Source organism: Acinonyx jubatus, chromosome A3 (genome assembly GCF_027475565.1).
Source record: "Acinonyx jubatus isolate Ajub_Pintada_27869175 chromosome A3, VMU_Ajub_asm_v1.0, whole genome shotgun sequence".
NCBI classification, from domain to species: domain Eukaryota; kingdom Metazoa; phylum Chordata; class Mammalia; order Carnivora; family Felidae; genus Acinonyx; species Acinonyx jubatus.
Window position 1 is genome coordinate 130,807,715 of NC_069388.1, and position 21,480 is coordinate 130,829,194.

Genomic DNA, 21,480 nt, shown 5'->3' on the forward strand with positions numbered 1-21,480 from the left:
CATTCCTCGTGGACACCCCGAGCCTGTGGGAGCTGAGCGGAGCGATCAGCACCCACGGCCATCTGTATCAGAGAGCTGGCAAGGACCTTGAGGACACACGTAGGGTGAGGGCTCTTTCTCCATCTCACCCTTGAACCCAGAGACCATCTAGGGAAGGAGACAGATTGGTAAAACAGCCCTGATCACTTTACTAAATATTTATCCCAAAGTGGTCGTTTTAACCCTGAAGAGACGAAGATGTCTTTCATTGGTAAGACTAAAGATCCAAAGCTGTATCTTTGCTGCCCTCCAGCCCTACCCAACAGGATGGAGACGAGGGAAAAGTCACAGATAATAAAATCGAGGGGCATAATTTTTGTGTATTGAATGTGGCCAAATACATTTTGACTCTGTCGGGGCGCCTGGCTGTCTCGGTGGGGCGCGTAACTTTTCATCTCAGGATGGTGAGTTCGAGTCCCATGTTGGGCATAGCGATTACCTGAAAATAAAAATCTCGATAAAAAAATTAGGCTCTGCTAATACTGTAAGCTTTGGGGAAGTGAAAGCTGTTTAAGTCTCAGGAGAGACAGTGTAGTTCAGCAATTTATTCTAGACTGTCTGTGTGACTTTGGGCAAGGTATTCAACCTCCCCCATGTCTCAGGTTCCCCATCTGTAAAATGGAATAATAGTACCTACATCATGTAGTTGTTGTGAGGGATAAACTAATAACTCATTTATTAATTTAACTCCATTACATATGTGAAAAAATACGGAACATTTAGAAAAACATCTGACACATAACAGACCTTATGCAAGCATTTACTATTAGGTCATTCTCTAAGACTAGAACAAAGCTGGATGCTAATAGTTATAAAGTATCTCACAGAATGTCCTGGTGGTAGACGATCAACAGATGTTAGGAATTAGTTTACTCGTAATACCCTAGCATCATAGTTTGCACATATAAGATGTGAAGACTTTGAACTTGAGAGAAAAGACCACAATGAGATATTGCTCATTGCCTGTCAACAGACGGTCCCCCCACCTTTCCCTGTTCATGGTACCCAAAGTTTGCTCAAATGTTAAAGAAAGACCCTTAATCCCAGGGAAGGTACGAATGCATCACGGTCATCTAAACGAGTCATGGTAATCCTATCCCCCTTTGCTAGTTAATGGTGCGGTTCTGGCCAATGGACGTAAAGAACACTCTACCAGGGGGCTTCTAGAAAAGGTTTTCTCCCCCAGAGAGATTCTTGAGAAAGTGTTTAGTCATATTCCCTCTTTGTACCAGGATTTGTCTGTGTGGAATTGTAGCATCCATCTTGTGACCCTGAAATAGCAAGCTGGAGAACAAAAGGCCACCATGCTTCGAACCACCTGAGCGCAAACAGTCTGGGTCCCTGATGGGATTGCTGGGCCCCTGAACCAAATCTGGAACCACTTACTTCCAGAGCTTTCATGAGGTGTTAAAAGAAAAAACAAATTACCTCTGATTTAACAGTTAGGGATTCTGTTCATTGCAGCCTAAAAGCATTTGCTTACCTCCCATTCCCTGTCATTTATTTTTGAACTTTACCGATAGGTGATACACCTGTGGTTCTCACATTAGTGTGCACAGAATCACCTGGAGGGCTCCACGCCGAGTTTACAAATCGGCAGGTCAGGGATAGGGCCTGGACTTCTGCATTTCTAATAAGTTTCCAGGTGATGTCAATGTTGTTGGTCCAAGGATCCCACTTTGAGAACCACTGTGTAGATACGCGAGACATTTTTATTGAAATAAATGTACAGAAATATCCACGAATCTTCTTCCTGGTAGTGGAGAAAAGAAAGCTACTGAACAACATTTCCTATGAACACAGATGCAAAACCTCTTAATAGTTCAGCAAAATAAATTCAACAATATGTAAAATGGATGATAGATCATGACCAAGTAGGGTTTATACTAGGAACGCAAGGTTGGTTTCACATTTGAAACTCAGTTGAACTTCAAATGTGAAACCACATTAACTGGCTAAGAGAAAATGGGGACGCCTGGGCGGCTCAGTCAGTTAAGCATCTGACTTTGGCTCGGGTCATGATCTCACGGTTCATGGGTTCAAGCCCCGTGTCAGGCTCCGTGCTTATAGCACAGAGCCTGCTTGGGATTCTCTCTCTCCCTCTCTTTCTCTACCCCTCCCCCAAAATATATAAACCTAAAAAAAAAAAAAAAAAAAAAGAATCAAGTAGACAAAAAATAAAACAAGAATTAAAAAAAAGAGAGAGAGAAAATGTACCATTATCTCGAAGTTGCAGGAAAAGCATCTGAAAAAAAAAAAAACAAAAAAAAAACGACCAACATTAATTCCCGATTAAAAAAAAAAACAAATTCTGCAATCTAGGAGTAGACGGGAACTTGCTGAACTGCAAACAGCATGCATGGAGAGCTCTATCTATACAAACCCTCTAGGAGATCCCATCTGGCCCCGCAATTTTTAAATATTACTTATATTCTGGTGTTTTCCTACATTGCCATGACCCCAGACCTCTGAACGACAGACCGCCCCCCAGCTTCGTCCTTTGACATGCCTCCAGTGTCTGATCAGCATCTCAAACTCGACGTGCCCCAAACAGATTTCCCGATCCCCCCTCTTCTGAGTTCCCCTGTGGTATGCAGCCTAAAATTAAGGCCCAATACCATGTGGCGTCCTGACATCTGGTGAAACTGGGAGGGCCCCAAGTGGCCTAACGGCAACTTCCCCTCCCCACTCTGCTCCGTGGATCGGGTCCCCTAATCAAACACACCTCATGAAGAAGACCAAGGGGCTGCTGAGTACCAGGTTTTGAGCTCCCCGCTGCCCATCGGATTATTCAAATAAGCCAATGACACCCTCAGGCAGGAACCAGGGGTCACTCCTTCCCCCTGATACTGCAGAACCTGCCTCCCACGCTCCCTGGTTGTTCCCCGTTCCCAAGTGTGCCCGCCCCCCCCTCCGCCTTGGCCCTATGTTGTGTGCTGCGTCCTCTCCCGGGTGGTAAGTACCTACGATCCATAAACTGCTGTCAACCTCATCTATTCAATGTCAGGTACAGTGTGTTTGGCTAGTCCCACAACCTTCTAACCCAGCGGTCAACTTCCCTCACACACAGGGGGAACAGCAGGAAATTAAAGGGCCCAGGAACCAGGACAGTAGGCTCTAATGAGGCCTCTACCTCTGCACCGTGTATTCACCACAGGGCAAAGCGGGCCTTCTAGGACACAGGCTTGATCACATCATTCTTTTGCTCAAAATTTTCTAATGGCTTCCTATGACACCTTTGGGATAAAACCCAAAGCCCTTACCGGGGCCTTGAATGCAAATTCTTCCATTTCGTGTGCTATTAATCTCCCTTTCAACCGTAACATTCCAGCTGCCCCGGACCACATGGTACTCCTTGAATCCATCAAGCATACCCCTGCCTCAGAGCCTTTGCACGTTTCCTCTGCCTGGAATAACCTTCCCCCGGAAGGTTATCAAGCTCCATGGCTTAGGCCATTGGTTGTACTTCACAGCAGTTGATCTCTGCTCAAGGTCACCTCCCAGGGGCCTTCCTCAATCTCCTTCGATAAAAAGGCCCACCCTTATCACCCTTGCCTTGCTTTTTCTTCATTGTATTTCCTTAGCCCAACTATTATATATTTGGTACTACCTGCCCCCACCCAATTAGGGTAGAAGATCCTTCAAGGCAGGGACCTTGTTTAATGCTGTTATCTCCAGTGCCTGGAATATGCCCGGAACACAGAAGTTGCTCAGCATTGCATGAATAACCTGTGAACAAGAATGCCTGACTTTCCAATATCCTCACCAGATTGTCGAAACCTGTACAAATCTTTGGCAAATCTAACATGTGGGAAATAGTATCTATTTTAATTTGTATTTCTTTAATATGACCGAGGTGGAGTATCCTATCATTTTTTGGCTTGGCCTTTGTATTTCTTTTTTCCAGAAAGCTATCTTTTCATACCTCTTGCTCAGTTTGTCTTTTTTCTGTTGCTTTGCAAGAGCTATTGATACATTAAAGAAATTAGTCCTGTGTCCGTCATGTGCTGCAAATATATTTTCCTAACGTGCCATTTGCCTGTGGCTTTGTAGTCTTTCCCTTTTGGCTTCTGCTTTTGGGGCACGTTCAGAAAGTCCTTCTGCACTCCAAGATCATCCAGACAGCTCTACTCGTTTACTTCTAACACTGTAACGTATATATGGATGTAAAGGTTATGACGTTTAGATCTTTGATCCATCCGGGATTTCCTCTGGGCCATAAAGAATAAGGAAGCCATCTAGTTCGGAAAGCAAATTTAGCTTTAACATACAATGAATACAAATTTCCAGGTATTATTTATAAAACTTATTTTAATTTTGTCAAGAAACATTCATAATTTAAAAAATAATACAAGAGTTCACTTGTTTTCCAATACGTGTTTTTATAAGCACATTTGCTACAGATGTGTGTCTATGTAAGCATGTATATGTAATAAAATTCTACTTTCCACGATTCTCTGGAATATTATAATTTGACATCATTGTCACTATTGAGATATTTTCCCAAGAGAGTTTCGATTTCATTTTTCTCAGTATTTTCTCCCTTTCCTGGATCTTGAAGATTTCTTTTTCGTTTTGCTGTATTTTGTTTTGAAAAGTCTCTTTTCAATTAAGCTCACTTCTTCATGGAGAAAAGAGGTCTTTATTCTTAGCAGGAAGGCGAAGAGGTTTATTATAAACTGATAACTCAGAGAAAAATTTGATTCTTCATAGGTCGTCACATGTTTACAATAGCTAGAAAGGGAAGAAAAAGGAAGAAGTTATCTTCAAATGGCCATTTGGAAACGTATGCACCTGTCCCTGACACATCCACTAACCAACCTAGCAAATATATGCGGATCAGCTTAAAACAGTACTCTGAGTTGGGAGGAAGCTTGGAACACCGGCAAATCTCCTTAACTTGAGAGGACAAGAGGTCAGCACCGCCCATAGCTACCAGGCCAGGGTGCCGGACGCCCCAGAGCCAGGCCTCACAATTCCTCGCCCAGACGTCCTTCCGTCCCAGGTGGGCTGCTCTCCTTATCCCACTCGAGGCAAACAACGGCACACAGGAAGGGATTCTGGGCATATTTTTTAAAATAAAAGAAAACAAATAATCCCCGATCCCCACCCAAAATAAGACACCAGCCTTGATAACGGAGCCCGCAATCTTGTGCCTATTACAGAAACAAGAGTTCACAAAGCAATTTCGCTGATCTTAAAAAGTAGTAGAACCTGAATCTGAGCAAATCTCCAACTACCACCAAATCTCTAATTACGGACCCCTAACTCACTCTAACGCTCCATCTCTAACTATACCAAGGTGTAGGCAATCCAGGGCACAGACGAACTAGTCTCAGGGGCTGTGATCAGCAAAATGCAGGCTATGGGAAATTATACAGAACAAAACGCCTGGGTTCTTCAACAAGTAATTTTTCCCTGCAAGGGGTAAAAAAAAAAAAAAAAAGACATACAAGGGGAATTTACAAACGAAAACACTCAAGGAACACCTTAGCTACTTGCAGTGTATAGGCCTTATTTGGATTGAATTCTATTAAAAATTTCGTAGCAATTGGAAAAATCTAAACATTGGCTGCATGTTTGATAGTATTGCAGACTTACTATCAGTTTTTAACTGTCTGATTAATGCTATTATGGTTTTGTTTTTAAAAATATTATGACATTTGAGATATGCTTCCAGATAATCTGGGGGTGGGGGTGAGGAGGGAGTCGGCGTGGGTGAAGCAAGTCCAGTCATGCTAACGGCAGTTAAAGCCGAATGACAGGTACAGGGAGGAGGGTTCATTAAACTAGTCTCTCTATTTTTTAATATACTTGACATTTTCCATAATAAGAAGCTTAAAAAACAAGTAAACAACATACACAGGATATGCGCTTTTAGGATTTATCTAACATATATGATCCTCGGTTCCTGAAAGAAAGTTAATGTTTGCCCCACAAAACTCTGCCCCCATCAGTTGTGACTACGGACAACTATACTCGGTTCTCTGACCTGTAAAATAGGAAAAAATAACAGTGCCTGCCGCCGAGAGTAGACAAAAGCATTGAATGAGAACATATATTAAGCACTTAACCCTATGGTTGGCACCTAGCAGGGGCTCAAAAATGCTCACTTCCACTATACTCCTTTAAAATTGATTTTTGTTTTCACTTAAAGTCTTAAGACTACTCGAATGATGATACACAACAAAGCCAACCTCCTACCATATTCACTAAGAGGAAATTTAAAAGCCTCAACTATTCATTGATTGGTTTAACAGAAATCAAATATAAGCCATTTACATGAATTCTCACAAAGTGGTGCCCTCTTTTCTTTCAAATTTCAGCTATTGTGAGAGAGATTCTTTCAGACAAACAGTTACAACAAAAAGGGTTGTTACCTTGCCAGGCTCTACCTCTATACCAGAAAGATAACAAAAGGCATACAAATTATTTGCTCCCATAAGGGCTTTTATTTTTAAGCTGAATCCCTAGGAATACCTTCTAAGGATTATATTCTTTATCACAAACTCAGAAAACTATCCTAGAGTTATAAGCCGTCAAACTGAATACAACATACAACAGTTTGTTATTGCCAAGTATTCTGCTGTGAGAAGAACATGGGCCAACTGATGTTCCTTGATCTCTGACACGGAAAATAAATGAGTGTGGCAACCATAAGAATGCTATAAGAATATGCTTACACAAACAATTTTATGTGAAGGGATGAAGTATAGGTTTACATTTAAAAGAGGGGGCAGTCAGTGTAAAGGTACATTTGAACTTCCTCATGACAGCTTCCTTGAAAGAAGTTCAAATGTCTGCAAAAAGAATAGTTTCGCAAGTCTGTATACGTACAAAAATAAACCTGCTAACACGAGTTAATGTTTTGGTGGTCTGAAATAGGTTCAAATTTGGCATGTGACATATTTGAGTACTTTTTTTTTTTTTTACTATAGTTTAAAATACTAGTTAAAATTAAAATTTTTATTTATTTTAAAAAGTTTTTAAAATATTTACTTATTTTTGAGAGAGAGACAGACAGGCAGGCAGACAGACACAGCGTGAAGGGGAGAGGGGCAGAGAGAGAGGGAGACACAGAATCCGAAGCAGGGTCCAGGCTCCGAGCTGTCAGCACAGAACCTGATATGGGGCTTGAACTCATGAACTGTGAAGTCATGACGAGAGTCAAAGTTGGATGCTTAACTGAAACCCTAACCGGATGCCTCTAAAATAAAAAATTTTTAATTCAAATAAGATTTTTGTGGGAGCAAAAAAAAAAAAAAAAAAGTGTGTGTGTGTGTGTGTGTGTGTGTGTGTGTGTGTACATCCAAAGCCTCTCCATTTCCCATGGGTGGCAACTTGAAATACCATGGCTGTTCCTCTTCCTGCGGAAGGGGAGAGGAACCACCGGCTCGTCTCAGGGAGGTCAAGGGCAGGCACCTGATTAGCCAGTGCCTCCAACAGGCCTTCAGACCGAGCTAACTGCCAGCGACTGGCCTACTTACAGACGGGCACTTGTGGCAACTGAGGAGTATGAAGGGCATTTTGATTCATGAAGACGGCTGGCTCCGCCTCAGGTAAGAAGGATAAACGGCCTCTTGTCGAGAGGTGCTCTTGTCCTCCTTGCCTAGTCCTCCAGGCCTGAGAGTTCGCACAAGATTTTACAGACGTGAGGCTTCCGTGTGACAAAATTCTCTACACAGCTGAAGATCTGCTCTCCTCAGCATCAGAACACTTCATTTTAACCATTTTGTACGGACACCTTTTAAAACTGAATGATTCGTGACTCGGTTATCTTAAACAGAGCACATTCAATATAATGTGTTTTAGCCTTTACAATTATATTGTTACCGGCTGTCCATTTTTACTGTAAAAATACTAGAAAATACAGCTAAGAAAAACAAACCCAAAGAGAATGCACACGGCATGTGGGTCTTGCTCTGTGTTCAAGCGGAGACCCCATCAGGCTTATCTTGTGGCGTGGAGGGACTGGACTGTGTGTCATGAATGAACTTCAGACCGCTGTAATTTGAATTCTTCTGTCTGCTTCTGCTTCTGATGCCGGCTCCTCTACCGTTTACCGGGTGGGTGTCACTTAACGTTTGCTGTCAAGATGATTATCAGCACAGCCCTTTTCGGTGTCCCTCCTACTTTGTTTCTTTTGATGATGCGGAGTTTGGAAATCAGACAACTCGGCCTGACAGAAATACACCCGAAGGCACAGTAAGCAGGCTGTGAGCGAGGGGCCGAGGGGCTTCCTGAGAAAAGTGCATCAGCTCTAGTCCTGGACCCTGGGGCATTTTTATTGGTTCGCTGAAGCCTTTTTTGCTTACCCTCTGGTTCTAGGCTATGGTCGAAATAGGCAAGGTTGACAGAATTTTGGTGCATAAAGTCACGGTATCACTGATGCTTCGTCTATAGGTCATAATTTTTAGCCTTAACAGTTGACACAGAGAGAAAAAAATCTCCGCTGTTTCAACTCTGACTATACCAAGGTCTCTTTGTAACTGTCTTCTATCACCGTATGACATCTGTGAAGAACGTCTAGAAATACAATGACTGCACCACGGGAAAAGCATAAAGGTACAATGAGCGCCTCCCTCCCTCACTCAGGACTGACCCTGCAGGTGGACGAGACAGAAGGGCACCAGATCACCACTTCCTAACGTGCTGGTCTCACGCGGGGGCTCCCCACTGTCCGGGACTACGACCTTTTCTCTTCCTTTTGATGCAATCTGAAAACCTGAAAGAGTCATTGCTCTGACCACTACAAAGGAATGTATCACCTCAGACACGGAGCTGACCCGGGGGTCGGGATTCCAGCATTTCCCCGTTGCTGCTAAGACGGCGGCACCCCAGTCATTCTAGACTCTGCTCAGCCTTTCTTAAGTAGTAAATTTTAATGCAGATGACTTCATTTTGTTATTTACTTTTGGATTTTCTACAGCTTACTTACCTTTGATTGCTACTCAACTTAGGAAGAGAAACTCTTTAACAGAAAATTAGGTTTACTGAAAACAATGATCATAGTTTTCATTTACTGAGATTTACTAGATGCCAGACACCAAACATCTCATTTAATTCTCATCTCTATTTTCCATTCATTCATTCAACGAGTAATTGGCGAGCACCCAGGCCCCGTTTTAGCCTCTGGGAGTTTTCACTAATTCATTAAGACAGAGTCCCTGCACTCAAGGACCTTACAGTCTATTCCAGTGTAAGAAGGCAGGCAAGTAAGCAAATATAATAACAATCTAGTCAATAGTGACAGAAGCTATAAGAAAGAAAAAATAGGCAAGGGGAACAGGGGGTGATGAGGTGTGTGTGTGTGTGTGTGTGTGTGTGTGTGTGTATGTGTGTGTGTGGGGGGGGGTAGCTGGTGCTAGTTTAGACAGGATGGTGAAGATAAACTGGAGCAAACACCTGACAGAAGTGAACCCTTGAGGACACAGGGAGGAAGACCACTCCGGGCTGGGGGCTCAACAGGTGCAAAGGCCGGCGTGGGGAGGGTGCTTGGCCAGCTTGAGCCACGGCCAGGAGGCCGGCGTGAGCAAAGGCAGTGAACACGGAGAAAAGGAGGGAAGCAGGGAAGGTCAGAGAGCTCTGGAGGGTCTTCGGACTTTCCTGTGAGTGAGAGGGGAGCCCCTGGAGGTTTCGAGAAGCGGGCAAAGATCGGCATCACACGCTGTTTGCGCCATGGGAAAAACAGAAGGACATGAGCCCCTCCCTCACTCGCGCAAACGCTGGTTTTGCAACTGGGGCCACAGAGCCGTAGAGCGGGAAGTGACCTGCTCGCTGTGGGCAGAGCGGAGCCGGGGGACGGACAGCCGGCTGCACTGGCACATCCTCTTTACGGGGAGACTGCCGGACAGACGGTTTCTATGCATCAAGACTGAGATTAGTATCGGATGAGCTTGGTGTAAAAATACAAAGTCACAACGAAAAAAGTCTTTATATCCTAAAACTCTTTTCAGCTTTGTTGAGATAGTATCGACACGACGTATGTTAAGTTCAAAGCATGCGACGGACATGTCGTGAAAGGATTATCGCAGTAAAGTGAATTAACACCTCCATCCCTAAAACTCTTAAACGGGACTCAATGCATTAATTCCAATTTTCTTGATTCTAAGCCCAACATCTTCTTCTTCTTCTTCTTTTTTTTAATTTTTTTAACGTTTATTCATTTTTCAGAGATGGAGAGAAACAGAGCATGAGCAGGGGAGGGGCAGAGAGAGGGGGAGACACAGAATCCCAAGCAGGTTCCAGGCTCTGAGCTGTCAGCAGAGAGCCCGATGCGGGGCTCGAACCCACGGACCGTGAGATCATGACCTGAGCTGACATCGGAAGGTTAACCAACTGAGCCACCCGGGTGCCCCGCCCAACATCTTCCTAATTCCAACAAATGACCTATCTGGTCCTCACGACAGCTCTAATTTTAGGTGACTTTTTGAATTAGAAAAGAATACTGCTTCATGCCAAATGAGGGATTTCATTTTTTTTTTTTATCCTTTGATTTTTTTTAAAAGCATCACATACCTTCTACAGAATTTCTGTGTACTTAGCCAGTAGAGTGAGTTCTTGGTTGTCAGTGACTGGCCTTTGTTCTGCAGGATCCCCTGGAGGCTGTGTCCGTGGAAACAGGTTCTGGCCGCGTCTCCTTCAGCCCAGTTGAACTGAAAACTCGAAGGCTTTTTTCTTCCAACAGTTGGTGTTGAATCAACCAATGTGCTAAATTGTTTTTGTAGATCCACCACCATTTCTGGAAATGGGAGGAAAAAAGGAAAGGAATAAAATGAAAACTAATGTTAAATCACAGACACTGCCTGTAGTTTACTTGTTAGCAACGTACTAACGTTGGTTTCTGAGTTTTGATAAACGCACCAAGATAATGAAAGGCGAAAACAATAAGGGAAACTGAGACTGGATGAGGGACACTGGGGAACTCCTTAAAAAAGATTAAAATGGTAAATTTTATATTATGTATTTTTACCACAATTGGGGGGGGGGTGGAAATTAACAAGACAACCTAAAGGCAATTGTCCAAACCAAAGAGTTCTGAGTGTCATAGAAAGATAGGATTTCAGATTTTGGTGGGAACTTAAGTTCTGTTTTAAAAAATGCAACATTCCTGAAATAGATTCCCATGGAGATTTCTTGCAGATGACGATGTTTCTTTGGATGTGCATTGAAACGTTTGTTGAAGAAGTAAAAAAAGTTCCTTCGGCACTCACTTTTTTTGGTTTTTTTTAACTATTTTTATTTATTTAACGCAATCTCTACACCCAAAGTGGGGCTCAAACTCACGACCCCCATATCAAGAGTAGCACGCTCTTCTGACTGAGCCAGCCAGGCACCCCTAGGCACGCCCTTTTCAAGTCAAGATATTTAGCTTTTCTACATGGTGATGCTACGGGGCATTAACAGAAACCACAACTCACCTCTTCTTTTAAATGCCACTGCTCTGTCAATGGATGAGTGGTAGAGTGGCTTTTCGCTTTTCCACAGATACCTGCACAATACAGAAAAACATGCGGAGTACGATGGAGAAGAAATGGACCTAAACACAGTTCAGAAAAGTTTCTCTGAAGCACTCTCTGAAATTCCTGCTGTTAAGTGTCGTACCTCTGCCTTGGAATGACCTACTGACATGGGTCTGTAGCACTTATGTCATAGATGTAAGTGAGGAGCGCTGAAGGTGACAGCAAGCCAACAGAATGACGTGCTCATCCCCAAACTCTCCCAGGTGTCATAAGGTCCAGAAGAAGCTATGAATTATATAAAAATGTAGAAATGGTTTCCTTCACCATAAAATTCTCTTGCTGTCTGTTCTCATAAAGTGAAACCACCTAAGAAACCACTGTTCTTTGTGCCTTGGCCAACTGCCCTTTTGCTGAGGATTAAATCAGAGGTGTCCTGATTCTGGTAACTCATACGAGGTGAACAGTCAGCACCAAGCTTCTGATGTAGTGATACAATCGATGCTGATAAGTGACAGTTTTCCTGAAAATTATGTACGAACTAAATTTTAGTGAACCACACATTTAAAATATATCCGAGAGCTTGTCATTGAAACTTATGGGAAACAAGTTTGTGATTCTTTCAAATATCTTTTTTGTTATTTATTTTCTTAAATAATAAGCGTTAACAATGTACTCGGGGGGGGGGGGGGGGGATTATAAAGACGTTCCCTAAATGCTTTAATCCCAATCAGTGGGTAAACCCGCTATTAAAAATTCCTTGTGGGGGTGCCTGGGTGGCTCAGTAGGTTGAGCGTCTGACTTTGGCTCAGGTCACGATCTCACGGTTCGTGAGTTCGAGCCCTGCATCGGGCTCTGTGCTGATAGCTCAGAGCCTGGAGCCTGCTTCGGATGCTGTGTCTCCCTCTCTCTCTGCCCCTCTCCCCACCTAAAATAAATAAACATTAAAAAATTAAGAAAAAAATTCCTTGTGATACCTAATCTAGATAGATTTTCTTATGCATTTATAATAAATGCCTCTACAGGTAGCAATTGTGCTATAATCTAGAAGGCATTATTTCCTTGGGGTCATACGCCTAGAAAATGGGAAAAGCGATGTAAAATGACATTTTAACTGTCTACACACTCCTTCTTTAAATTTGTACTTTGCTTACCTCTTCCCCAAACTATAAAAGCTACAAAAAACAGAGGCACGTCACAAAGTCCTAATGTTTTCTGTAGGAATCCTATATGCTTCCCACCAGTCTTCCCATTCTATTTCCCAACTATTAAAACCTAAGGTATAATTTACACACACCCCCTCCCCCCCCAGCTCAGCGTACAGGTCGGCCGGCTCAGACACACACACACAGTGGCGTAACGACCACTGTGAGTATACCAGTGAGTATAACGACCATGGTGAGTATACAGAGCAGGCCCGTCAACCCAAGGTCTCCCGTGCCTCTTCACAGACAACCCCTCCCCACGCTCCCACGTCCCTGATCTCAGGCTACTACTGATGTTTTTCCATCTCTCGAATTTAGCCTTTCCCAGAATGCCATATAAAGGGAATCATACCACATGTCACCTTTGGGGACTTTTATTCAGCATAATGCATTTCAGTCATTCGTATTATGGATGCATCCGAAGTCTGTTCCTTTCACTGCCGAACAGTATCTCATTGTACAGACATATTCCGCTTGGTTTATCCATTCACCTGCTGGAGGGCATTTGGGTAGTTGCCACTTTTTGGCCATTGTGAATGGAGCCCGTACAAACATTCGAATGGTGATTTTTACGTGAAGTTAGCATTTCACTTGGGTAACTATGTAAGAGTGAAATTACTACATAGTGTTATTAATGTTTAAATGTATGTTTAACATTATGAGAAACGGTCAAACTTCCAAAATGGCTGAACCATTTTGAATTCCCACATTTGGTATGGTCTTTTTTGTTCATGTCGCTTTGTTTTTGGCCATTCTAACTAGTGTGTAATGATATCTTGTTGTGGTTTTAATTTGCATTTCCCTATTAACTAATGATATTGAGCATCATTTCATACATCTTTAAACATTTTTTTAAAATAAGGTCAGCTGCTGCTTCTTTTTTTTAATGTTTATTTATTTATTTTTGAAAGTGAGAGAGAGAGAGAGAGAGAGAGAGAGAGAGAGAGAGAGACCCCGTGTGTGTGCATAGGGGGAAGGGGCAGAGACGGAGACAGAGAATCCCAAGCCGGCTCTTTGTTCTCAGTGCAGAGCCCAACACGGGGCTTGAACTCACAAACCATAAGATCATGACCTGAGCCAAAATGAAGAGTCAGATGCTTAACTGATTGAGCCACCCAGGGGCCCCATACATCTTCTTTAGTGAAGTATTTAGTGAAATTCAAATCTTTTGTCCATTTAAAAAATTGGGTTTTTTTGTCTGTTTTCTTACTGTATGAGAATGCTTAATATTATTCTAGATACAAATCTTTTATCAGGTATGTGATGTGCACATATTTTCTCCCACTGTATCGCTTCTCATTCTCTTAACAGTATCTTTTGAGGATAGATATTCTTTCTTCTGATGAAGTCCAACTTATAATTTCTTTCTTCTATAGATCACACTTCTGTTATCATATCTATGGAATTGTGCCTCACCCAAAAGGCTGCAGAGATTTTCTGCACATGCTTTTAAATTTTCCTCCATGTTCTTCCCAGCATCTTCCGTAACAACTGGAAGTCATGAAGACAAACTCTTAAGCTGTGATTAGGCTTTCAACTACTGTTTATTAATGTTTTTCATGGTCTCATACATAGTGACCTATACTTAGCTACAGGAGACACTTTAACATTCCTCTGACAACATGGAAGATGATGTTCAGAATAACGGGAGAAAAAATTACAAATTTACGTCAACAATAGGGGTGGGGTAGGGTGAAACAGACAGGTAACAGATTGCACACACAGGGACTGTGTGCCCAAGCGCTGGTCAGTAGTGATTCACTTAGCTCAAAGCACCTACCCTATGAAGAAGGATTTTGGTAACGGATCCCCTGGACAGTCTCTTCCCTGGGTGCTGTTCTCCCAGACATTTTGAAGATGCCATTTTGAAAACAGACATCCTCTCTTTGGCCAGTAAATTCTCCCCTAGAGTAGCTAAAAGTCAGCAAGTCTTTGATGTGCAATTGAAGGCTGAAATATCAGTTGGGGTTCTAATAGCTATGTCTGAAGTGTGAGTCGGTGCCTGGTTTGAGCTAATAAATGCCTAGTTACCACCGAGACGCCAAGTGGCATGGCCCCTGAATACCTAGCCTCTCAGGATCGGTCAGGACAGCCCGCTGGCACCATAAAAGGCCTGACGTCTGGTTCTCCAACATAACCTGAGACAACGGAACCAACTCCTGTTCTTGCTGCTAGTATTTTACCTGCTGAGACCCAACGACTGAGGAGACCTTCCTTCTCTGACAAGGAAGAGGAAGGACCCAGTTTCCTGGGTCCCACAGGCTGTCAGAAGAAGTTCCCGCCCCACCTCTTCTCTTCCATCACTGTGTCAAATCTGAATCTCGAGAAACTGCTACACCTCTCCCCTTTCTGGCAAGGATCCTCCTCCCCACAGGGCCTCATTCAGCTCCACAAGTCAGTTTTTCTATTTAAAAGCTCTCTTAAATGTAGATGAAAAATTCTACCTGTGAAAAGTGAAATTTAGGTCTTAGAGCACAAAGCAGGCATTATTATCCCTACTTCATTGATGAGGAACCTGGAGTTGAATGAATTCTCATATTTTTCTCAAAGTATACAAAATTAGTTGATCAAATGAGGCTTATTCTAAATTTACATACAATACACAGACATTAATTTTTTCTTCAAAGTCTTGTAAAGACTCAAAGTTCTAAGAATCGATATAAAACTCTTCAAACCAGAGATCAATAGAAATGTACTCTATGTTATATAAAATATAACGTCTACGAAAATTTACAAGCGATCCAAATTTCAGTGCACCAAGGCTAACAAATTAAGTAACTTGCCCACGGTCACACAACTAGTCTGTATGCAACCAGGATTCAAACCCAGCACTGTCCGTCTCTACGGCTATGCTCTTCCCACTCTATCGCAGTGAACCTACATCAGAACGAGGGCTCAAAGTCAAATGGCGAGACCGACTGAATTAAATATCTTCTCTTTCAGTTTTCTTCTGTTTTGCTTTTTGTGGGGATCTTTATTTGGGGGAATATTCCAACTGCCTGTGTCAGACTGATATTTGTAGTCTTTGTGATACCGGAAAGCAGATGAAAAATGTTCAACTTCGAGAAAGGGGAAGAAGGAGGAATATTAGAAATGGAGGCGAGACTCATGCAAATTATAAAAAGTTAATAACTGAGTACCATGTGGTGCTCTGGATTGGATCCCAGGTTAGAAATAGGACATTAATGGAAACACTGGTGAAATCCAAATAAAATCTGGAGTCGAGTTAATAGGAACACAAAAAACAAAGTTGATTAGGATATATGGGCTAGTATTTCTAGAAAAAATGTCACAGTGCTGATGAGTCTAACTAATGAAACTTCAGCTTTCAAATAGAAGGTAACGGACTTGGAAATCAAGTAGGTAAATCTAGAACTAGAAGAGATAACATACTTTGCCCTGGCTTCCTCCCATTCTTGTTTTTTCTCATCAATAGATTTCTTCATAACTTGGTACCATTTTCTGAAATCAAACCGTGGCTTATCTGAAAGAAATGAAATCTATGATTAGTAACCAAATAAGTCACATTATAACCACATACCTCGTTCATTTGAGTCTTCATTCATTGACACAAATAAACACTATGGAGTCAACATTTTGGGGATTAAGGAGTCACTGTCTCTGTACTCCCACATGATTTCTGAGCAATCCGTCACTAAGTTCCTACCTATATTGTGGCCCTAACTAGATTATACTAAAACCTGTATATGCCTGTTTCTCCTACATTTGACTATCATCTCCTTGAGAAGAGAGGACATATTTTAGCTGTCACTACAGTCATGACTCTTCTTCCCAACCCAACACCCAGCATAGCGTCTGGCACACGGTGAGGCTCCGATATGTCTGCGAATACTTTTGAATTAAGGAACAAATGACTGATAAATGTGAGAAATGGAACTGTAATAGTTGACTCCGGACTTCCAGTTTCATCAGTTCCTATTCCTGTTCTTCCCAATCTGAATCCAAATCCAGAGAATCTAGAGAGAAGTAAGAAAGGGGATTGTACTGAAGAGCTGGGATGAGTGTGTGCTCAAGATGTTGAGGTTAGAGAGACAACAGAATTGAATGTAGTCGAATATAAGAATTCACTCCTCACTCTTTTACTCAATCCACATGGGGGGATGGGATGATTTCAGAGGGAAAAAAAATAACATTAAAGGTAAATCAGAAAAGAGGATTGTAGAGTGAGGGAATCAGAAGGAAGGAAAGGAAGATTATTTTAGTGTCTCTAACACCCAACATGGGGCTCGAACTCACGACTTTGAGATCAAGAGTTGCATGCTCTTCTGACTGAGCCATCCAGGTGCCCCAAGGCTGAATTTGTTTATATATTTTCTTACGAAGACAGTCTCCTTCAATGTGTACCTAAGAATCTTTTCAAATGGCCAGTATCATCATCACTGAATTCAATATGGCATCATAGACCATATTGCCACAGAGGAGCAGGAATTACCAAAATAGCTACAAGGACAGGGAAAAACTATAGTGATTCATGCAACACAAAGTTCTGTGAACTTAAATAAGCCACAACTTCGTTAAACCTCAAGTTCCTCATCAATAATGTGGGGAGGCAGGGGACGGTGGACAGCAGGGAGGCAGAGAGAGTGGGGACGGCGACACTCGCCCCGCTGACAGCAGGGATTTATCTGGAGCATCACAGGGCAGATGATATATCAGAGCCCTCTGTTTACTCTAAATGTCTACACAGTCTATCATGGCCCTTTAGCCTGAGAAGGGACATTAGAAGACATTTTGTTCAACCTTCCACTCTGTGTTGAAACTGACATGAAGCAATGTACAGAAAGAAGTATTCTGCACATATTCTGGAAAGAACTCACAAACTGATTTCTACCGTTAAATCCAAGCTCCTAACACCAATGTATGTGCAATACTGGGAGGGGAAAAAAAAGGTCAAACTCTTAGAGTAGAAAAGTAGTTTCCAGGGGCTGGGGGTGGGAGATGGGGAGAGGTTGGTAAAAGGGTACAAAGTTTTGGCTCTAAGATAAATAAGGTCTGAAAATCTAATGTAAAACATGGTGAGTATAGTTGATTACACTGTATTGCATCATGGAAATCTGTTAAGGGAATAGGACTTAAATGTTCTCTCTCTGTCACACACACACACACACACACACAGAGGATTAAAATGTGAGGTGATACATGTGTTATTTAACCAGATGAGAGAATCCGTTCACAGTGCCAACAAATATCAAATCACCATGATACACGCTTTAAATATCTTTTTTTTTTTATAAATTTTTTTTTTAACGTTTATTTATTTTTGAGACAGAGACACAGCATGAACGGGGGAAGGGCAGAGAGAGAGGGAGACACAGAATCAGAAGCAGGCTCCAGGCTCTGAGCCATCAGCCCAGAGCCCGACGCGGGGCTCGAACTCACAGACCGCGAGATCGTGACCTGAGCTGAAGTCGGACGCTCAACCGACTGAGCCACCCAGGCGCCCCACACGCTTTAAATATCTTACAATCTTATATGTCAATTATAACCCAATAATAAAGCTGAAATTTTTTTTTAAAAAAACCAATGAACATAAATCCTAGTGAGGGAACTAAGAAACTAGAATTGAATTTAAGAATTCATGTATTTTCCAAACTTCACTGAATTGCTCCCAGGCCAGACACTGTGTTAGGCACTAAAGATACATTTAAAAAAAAAGAAGAAAGAAAGAAAGACGTGGTCCCTCCCTCTGGGAGCTCACAATCTACCTCTCTATCTTTCTATCATTTACGTTGCCCTTACTCTCTGCCAGCTTTTCTTAGCACTTTACAGGTCCTGGCCATCTACCAGGGCTAGACATACCTTGTCCACGAGCTCTAGTTCACTGTGCGAAACCTCCAACAGAAGTTTGTTCGGGAGCGGTTTGGCAGGAGTGGTAAGTTCTGATTTGGGGAGTGGTGAGGTCACGAGCGGGTGTGAAGGGAAGGTAGAATTTTGGAGAATAAAGGTGGCTTTGCCAGGGGTTGGGGGAGGAGGGGGGTAGGAAGGAACACATTTCAGGTAGAAGGACCAGTGTGAGCAAAGGCTGAGGCGTTAGAACAGATGGCATAGTCCCAGAAGTGCCAGCATCTTCGCGGTCTAGTGAGGAGAAGCTGGGACTGAAAAAGCTGGCTGGTGTTTACACACAGTAGGAAATCACTGAAGTTTAGTAGCCTAGATGTATAATTAGATAATTATATGAAGAAATAATTCTGGCGTAAGGTACAATTTGTATACATGTGTGTATATGTGTGTCTTTGTATATTTTTCAAAGTTTCTTCCTTACATCTATTGCTTCTTTTAATCCATCACTTGCAATCACTTTGAAGTTGAATGATAAAAAGTTAAGTACCTTCTTTGTTGTTTTCATTATATTTCTCAGCAGTATTAGACAAAGACCTGGAAACACCAATAAGCAAGTCAATTCATTGAGAAATCACTTCTTCGAAGACAGTTGCATTTTGAATTCTTCTTAAAGAAAAGTGTAGAACAGTACTTGGCACCGATGCCGACTTTTAATGGAGAAGCAAATCCCTACACACCCTGCCATTGTTTACGGGCATCCGGGAGGGGTGACACTTCAAGATTCCTTTACTTTCCGAAATAATCTTTGAAGACACACAGCGCCAGGAGCCTACAGGCATACAGATAAAGTGCTACAAGATTCTTTAGGATCTGTGTATGATGATTTAAACTCCAGAATCAGTGAAGCAATGAGAACATGTGTATCTACCTAAAAACAGCAAGAAAACGCAAGGCAAATAACTTCCTAAGGTAGAATTAAATCTCTGACAACTGGCTGAGTCAAAATTCTTGTAAGAAGTAATTGTTGCTACTAGCCCGTGTTCCACACAACTGAGAGGCTCTATTTTCTGTGCAGATAATATATGGAATCCTTTACCTCTGATAATTAGGTAAAAACAGTACGATTTTTTCCTCATAAAATCGATATACACTTACCATTCTAAATTGTCATCCAATAAAAAGAGCAGTTTCAATACTACTACAATAACGGCGACAGCTTGTACATCATATTTAACAGTTTTTGCCATTTTAGCTATGGGGTCAAATGTCAGAAAATCCACTTCTCCTACTCCAGTCATTTTTACCACTTGGCAGGTTAAATCATTCATTTCATCTGTTGAAGAGCAAAACAGCAAAATGTGAAATAAATTCTTTGCCTAACTAGACCACGCTAAACTGTACCTCTGTAAGACGAGTTTTATCATCTTAAGACACGGTACGATGCTAGAACTCAGAGGCACACATTTTGTGAAGAAAAGAAACGCAAAAATGATATCTGTACAGAAACACTAATGGCAGGATCCTGGCAAGGCGTAGCTTTTCCTATTTGGGCTTCCTAAGACATCTACTATTTATAGGACACATTCTGGTACCTAACTCACAGCCACACACTAGTTTTCTATCGTTTCATACAGGTTTCTTGTCTGTGTTTCTACAGCAATTTGTCACTTACTTGAAACTAACTCCCTTATAAGACCAAGCGCTTCTCGACGAGTATACACTCACTCGCTGGCTGACACCCTGGCTAGCACGCTAGAAGGTTCGATGCATATTGAACTTGATGTACTGCTTTCCCAAAGACATTATATGTTCAGTTTAGCCTTCACCTATCATTCGAAGCTGAATAATGTGGCACTTGAAACCAGACGGCCTAGCTAGGGCCTATATATTTAGGCTTTCCGATCATTACCTTTGTGACTCTGGATTAGTCACTTCCTCATTTGTAAAATGGGTTATGGGAGGATAAACTGAGATTAAGTAAGATAGTACAAGTGAACATACTTTGAAAACACTAAGTTACTAAACAAATTTCTTTACTCGCTAAGTACATAAGATATGCAACATTCTACTTTAACTAATTTAAGCAGAACAGCTATTATTTATAAGAGCATCATAAATTGTAATGAATTAAATTGCAATTTGATGCATGCATTCAGTCGCCATTTCCTCTTGACTTTATTTCCCTCTCTATCCAACAGCAAGCCCATGAACCAGACGCTTGCCATGAGCCGACCTGTGTCAGTTACATTTTGGTAAGCCCCTGTATTCCTTCTATTACCTGGTGTAACATTTGTGCATATATTATGTTATGACATATTTATATTTATTTTTACCGTGAAAATTACACTACACAATTTTGAATATTGCTTTGTTCATGAACATATGCATTTTCCTTCCCCATTTAAAAACTATATTCAATCACATTTTTTATATTGCTCGAGCAATAGGATAGGCACACCATGTTTGTATTTTCTCTTAAGAACATAAGTCCTGAATTTCTCACATTTCTAGTTTAGCAAGAAATTCAGGAATGGATTCCATTGGCAGATTCCATCGAGCTCCCTGTGTCTCGGTATATTGTGAACAAGGCCTACCGGGGCTGTCTCCACATTTGTGTTTCATTGCCTCAGAGAGTTCACTGGGATCCTACCAGACTGATCTCCGTTTGTTTTAGGGACTGGAAATAGCATCATGTTACCAAACACTAAAAACATTACCATAGGTGAGCTTCTGGGGTTTTTTAAATTAGAATTCATTGTGTAATAATCATGCTTCACGTAAATGACAAAGCACTGTCTTTTTTTTTCCGGGAGGGGGGCACCTAGGTCATTAATAACACATATGTTACTTTAATCGCACTCAGCAAACTTACTGTAAAACCAAGCATATCCCTCGTATCAAAACAGAACTCTAATTTCTGAACAATGTCCTTTTAACCTTGTTACGTGGCCTGAAATACTTTAAGAAAGGATTGT

General features: G+C 41.8%; 1 protein-coding gene across 3 annotated transcripts in view; it reads right to left on the minus strand.

Annotated features, from left to right (window-relative positions):
- Positions 1–4,332: 4,332 nt before the first annotated feature.
- Positions 4,333–21,480, minus strand: part of TAF1B (TATA-box binding protein associated factor, RNA polymerase I subunit B) — a 100,605-nt gene continuing 83,457 nt past the window's right edge. For all 3 annotated transcript variants that reach the window (XM_053201257.1, XM_027077859.2, XM_015085310.3), the window contains 6 exons: positions 19,661–19,838; positions 19,053–19,099; positions 16,097–16,187; positions 11,460–11,530; positions 10,558–10,780; positions 4,333–4,773 (listed from right to left, as the gene is read on the minus strand). In XM_053201257.1, coding sequence (XP_053057232.1) covers positions 4,569–4,773; positions 10,558–10,780; positions 11,460–11,530; positions 16,097–16,187; positions 19,053–19,099; positions 19,661–19,838 — 815 coding nt within the window. In that variant the 3' untranslated portion in view covers positions 4,333–4,568. The remainder of the gene's footprint in view (positions 4,774–10,557; positions 10,781–11,459; positions 11,531–16,096; positions 16,188–19,052; positions 19,100–19,660; positions 19,839–21,480) is intronic.